The 5,000-nt window shown below is 51.7% G+C and overlaps 1 protein-coding gene across 12 annotated transcripts in view; it reads left to right on the top strand.

Moving 5' to 3' along the window:
- LOC118302082 (serine/threonine-protein kinase BRSK2-like) overlaps positions 1-5,000 on the top strand; it is a 70,584-nt gene that overhangs the window by 57,348 nt on the left and 8,236 nt on the right. For 10 of the 12 annotated variants that reach the window (XM_035627931.2, XM_035627933.2, XM_035627936.2 and 7 more), the window contains 5 exons: positions 2,916-3,123; positions 3,330-3,378; positions 3,788-3,911; positions 3,992-4,172; positions 4,291-4,383. In XM_035627931.2, coding sequence (XP_035483824.2) covers positions 2,916-3,123; positions 3,330-3,378; positions 3,788-3,911; positions 3,992-4,172; positions 4,291-4,383 — 655 coding nt within the window. Of the gene's footprint in view, positions 1-2,462; positions 3,124-3,329; positions 3,379-3,787; positions 3,912-3,991; positions 4,173-4,290; positions 4,384-5,000 lie in introns of all 12 variants that reach the window. The other 2 variants (XM_035627926.2, XM_047331624.1) reach the window with 1 other exon arrangement.

The raw sequence follows: 5,000 nt of genomic DNA on the forward strand, positions 1-5,000 counted from the left end.
ATCAGCTGCTCACACACACACACACACACACACACTTCATCAGCTGCTCACACACACACACACACACACACACACACACACACACACACTTCATCAGCTGCTCACACACACACACACACACACACACACACACACACACACTTCATCAGCTGCTCACACACACACACACACACTTCATCAGCTGCTCACACACACACACACACTTCATCAGGAGCCGTTGTGACGTTCAGTCGAGCCCAAAGTCGACGCTGGTGAAGAAATGGAGAAAATAAATCTCATGAAAAGACCAAACTGTCAGAACTTCCTGACTCCGTCTGTCACCATTGGTTCCTGCTGATATCAACACCTGACATTACAAACAGGAACTATGTAAATGTACGTTTATGGAACGTGTTAATCCATGGATTACATCCACACTAATACACTTCAGTTTAAGAAACAGAAGTTCCTCCAGCTTTTGCTAAAGCTGCTGGTCCCATTTCATTTTGAGAAGTGGACTGTCCGTCCAGAAAAACCTAGTTGTTATTTACCATAAGCACTGATATGTAAAAGCGTCATAATCATGACTTGTTACGTCAAGGTCCTTGTGGTTTGACCTCGGCCCAGAGGCCGGGTCGCGCTGTACGTCACAGAGCCGTCAGATGGAAGTGGGACCGGATCCATCGGAAGCCGAGATGAGATCCGGTGATTTAACGCAGGTTCACCTGCAGCGGCAGGTTGGATCCGTCACTCGCGAGTGAGAAAAGGTCGACTGAGGCGTCGCACCGAGCTTCAGAGGAACTTTAAAGTTTAACTTCCACAGTAAATGTCACGGTTTTTATTCGTCAAGGCTCATTACGACTATAAATCCTGTTTCCTCGTGAACGGTTTCTCATGTAAAGTCATCAGGCCTCACGCAAGAACATCCTCCTCTACTTGTTTCATCAAACTGCACAAACTGTCTGAACGTCACGTTTGTGTTTGGATTTAATTTACAACAGTGTCAAGGTGCCGTGAATAAAACGGGGGACGAAGGGACGCTTGTGTTTCTTCCGTTGACAGAAACACTTTTGTCTCTTTGGTCGACAGCGCGAGGACGTCGCCTCATGTCGATCTGTCACGAGAACTCTGACGCGTGACACGTCGCTGCTCATTCATCCCACAGCGTCGTGTCACCAGCACCGTGCATGTCCCCTCCGGCCGCTGAGGGGCGAAGCTAAACCCGTTAGCTTCGTCGTAGCTGGTGAATCGGGGATGCACCGACGTGTCGGGACAGGAAACACAAACACACTTCCTGGTTTCACAGGGAATGTGAAGTGGTGTTAGATTGTAAAATGGCCACAGCTCATTTTAATGTGTTTAAATGATAGAAAATATATTTCATCTGCATCGTCAACGATTAAAATACAGAATTCTACGTATTAGGTCCAGACATAAGAAAAAGAATGAGAGGAGGAAGATTTTGTTTTATCTTCATCTATCTATCATTTTGAGAATAAAGTTGAAATGTGAGACAGACATTTCAGAAAACCGTTGTTCTCGCGACTCATGGTCCTTAATAGTGATATAAAAGAGTTACGTGATCTATTGGTTTAATAACTGAAGAGTTCAGTCGAGATATAAATGAACAGCAGATCTCAGATATCATCTAACAGAAGTCACCAGCTAGTAGATCGTGGCTGGATTGTTTCAGCAGCAACCAAACCACCGGATGTTGATGTTTTGTTAGCCATTATTATTATTATTATTATTTTTGACGGGTTGAATCTGGAAGAAACGATGTGGTGACATGATACGAAAATGTTCAACTGCAAACAACCGTTAGTGAATTTTGAGAGGCGTGCAGTTACTGGAGCTAGCGTAGCTCTGCTAACGCTAGTTAACGTGGATGTGTGACTGACGACACTTTGTCTTTGACAATAAAGAAAATAATAAGAAATAATAAGAATAAAGACGGAATGTTACGGAATGTCAAATAAATGAATAAAATCTTCCCCTCTCATTTTTTTCTCTCATGCCTGGTTCTAATACTCTAATAGTTTTTTAGCAATAAAAAAGAAGTGAAATAACAAATTTTGAATGAAAGAATTATGGTGCATCGTTTGCTTCCTCCCAGTTTCACCAAATTTTCAATAAAATAAAATAAAAACCTAAGAAGAGTTAGTGAGTTTGTGAGTTTCCGTCTCGGTGCATCCCGACCGTCGACGCGTCACCAATGCTCCACTGCTGCCTCCTGATTGGCTGATCACTGTGCTAATCGCATGTTCTGTTTTCTTTCTTTCTTGCACTCTCACCACTTCCTGCCTGCTCCACCTCTCAACCCATGCGACTCGCTCCTCTTTTATTTCTCCTGCTGTTATTTTTCAAACTTATTTTTTTTAACCATGGGAATGACTCTTCATTGGGCTGCGCTGTTCCTCCGGCCGCCTCATTGGCCGCCTCCCCCCCCTCGTTGTCTTAACGGCTGCATGAACAAATCGCAGCCCACTCGCCGGTTCTTCATCCCGCCCCAGTCCCCGGACCTGTGTCAGTCCCCCAACTGCAGCCCCACCCACTCCCCCGAGGTCCGCCTCAACGGGGTGGGGCCCCGGACGCCCCACTCCTACCATCCAAAGATGGGGTCCCCACTCATGCACCCACGCACTCAGACCCTCCCCGCCAAGCCCAGAATGTCTGAGAAGCCCCTGCAGACCACCAGGTCCAACCCCCTCCCCAACTCCGCCCAGATCCCCTCCACCCCCAAATCTGAGCCCTCCACGCCCTGTCAGCCTCTGGGCCCCTGCGTCCCCAGCAGCCCCCGGGTCAGACGCCACCCTCCCCTCACCGTGCCCCCCAAACTCTCCATCCCGCTCTCCCCCGCGCCCCCCATGTCGCCCCTCCGCCGCCACCACCTCCACCCTGACCACAACGGCAAATGTGTCCCCATCATCACGCAGGTGACCCCTCACCCCTCCCCCAGAGGGAGCCCCCTCCCCACCCCTAAGGGAACCCCGGTGCACACGCCCAAGGACAGCCCGGCCGGCACGCCCAGCCCCACGCCGCCGCCCAGCCCCTCCATCGGCGGCCTGCCCTGGAGGACGCGCCTCAACTCCATCAAGAACAGCTTCCTGGGATCGCCGCGCTTCCACCGCCGGAAAATGCAAGGTAGGTGGGGGAGGGGGGGATTCTGCTGATGATGTCACTCACACGATACCTGTGACATCACAGGAAGTTTAGTTGCTTCAGTTCAGGTTGTGTTGTGAACCGAGCCGCGACGACGGCAAGCGAGGCTCGCGTACGAGCAGGAGATACTGTCAATCACGCTGCACCTCTGTAACCCCTGTGACCTCTGACCTCTGACCTCTGCACAGTGCCCACCCAGGAGGACATGTCCAGTCTGACACCGGACTCTTCTCCAGAGTGAGTAACGCGGCAACACCGGCGTCCAGCTGCCGATTTTAACGAAGGTTTGATAAGAACCACATGACCAACATGTATTAAATGTCTCCTCTTCCTCTTCCTCTTCCTCCTTCCCTTCCTCTTCCTCCTCCTCCTCTTCCCCCTCCTCCTCCTCTTCCTCCTCCTCCTCTTCCTCTTCCTCCTTCCCTTCCTCTTCCTCCTCCTCCTCTTCCCCCTCCTCCTCCTCTTCCTTCTCCTCCTCCTTATCTTCCTCCTCCTCTTCCACTTCCTCTTCCTCCTTCCCTTCCTCTTCCTCCTCCTCCTCCTCTTCCTTCTCCTCCTCCGTATCTTCCTCCTCCTCTTCCTCTTCCCTTCCTCTTCCTCCTCCTCCTCCTCTTCCTTCTCCTCCTCCTCCTCCTCCTCCTCGCAGACTGGCAAAGAAGTCGTGGTTCGGTAACTTCATCAACCTGGAGAAGGAGGAGCAGATCTTCATCGTGATCAGAGACAAACCTCTCAGCTCCATAAAGGCCGACATTGTTCACGCCTTCCTCTCCGTGAGTCTCCTCCTCGTTTCTCACCTGTCTTCGTCCAATCAGACGAGTCTGTTCACATCTCGTCTCTCCCTCTCTCTCAGATTCCCAGTCTGAGCCACAGCGTCATCTCTCAGACCAGTTTCCGGGCGGAGTACAAGTCCAGCGCCGGTCCGACGGTTTTCCAGAAGCCCGTGAAGTTCCAGGTGGACATCACCTACACCGAGAGCTCCGGGGCCACCAAGGACATCGGGATCTACTCCGTCACCTTCACGCTGCTCTCAGGTCGACACGGCAACGAGGGGGGGCGGGGCTTATGTCCTGTACTGCAGCCAGACACCAGGGGGCGATCTGTCATGTCTCTTCCTGTGTACTGACACGCTGCTGCTGCTTCGTCCTCCAGGTCCCAGTCGACGTTTCAAGCGTGTGGTCGAGACCATCCAGGCTCAGCTGCTCAGCTCCGGAGACCAGCCCGGCGTGCAGCCGCAGATCTCTGGTGAGTGGAGTTCCTCCTCTGTCGACCACGCCTACACCCCCCAACCCCCGGCATCCGGGCACTCCCTCCCCTCACAGCACAGCCACGCCCCCCGGCCCACCTCGCTTCAGACCCGCTCGGCTCGGCACTCTGCTTTTAGCACACGCCATCTCCACGTGCATGTCCCGGCCACACACACCCACACACACACACACACACACACACTCACACAGGGCTGATTGCCGTCGCTCAGGAGCTTCACATCAAACTGTCGTTTATCGTCGACTGACAGACGCTCGCCGCTCGCCGGGCGCTGACTCAGCAGAAAGCACACTGACCGACCTTATATTTATTTTTTACATTATTATTTTAGTTTTTATTTTTTAGTTTTGACAGCTGCGTGTTACATTGGCGTGTTACATGTTTCACTCTGCGGCTGCTCATAGAAAGACGGACGGATCTGAAACGTGCCGAGAGTTTGACAGTTTGTTCTCCGCTCGTTTCCCGTGGTCGTGTGTTGGTCCTTGACTTGACAACAGTTCCCTCTGGTGGCGAGGCAGAGTCACTACACACTGGACCTCTGACGCATGAAGTCTGCAGATGACTGAGTTTGGATTTTCATTTTCATTTTCATCTTT

This window comes from Scophthalmus maximus, chromosome 4 (genome assembly GCF_022379125.1).
Source record: "Scophthalmus maximus strain ysfricsl-2021 chromosome 4, ASM2237912v1, whole genome shotgun sequence".
Taxonomy (NCBI): domain Eukaryota; kingdom Metazoa; phylum Chordata; class Actinopteri; order Pleuronectiformes; family Scophthalmidae; genus Scophthalmus; species Scophthalmus maximus.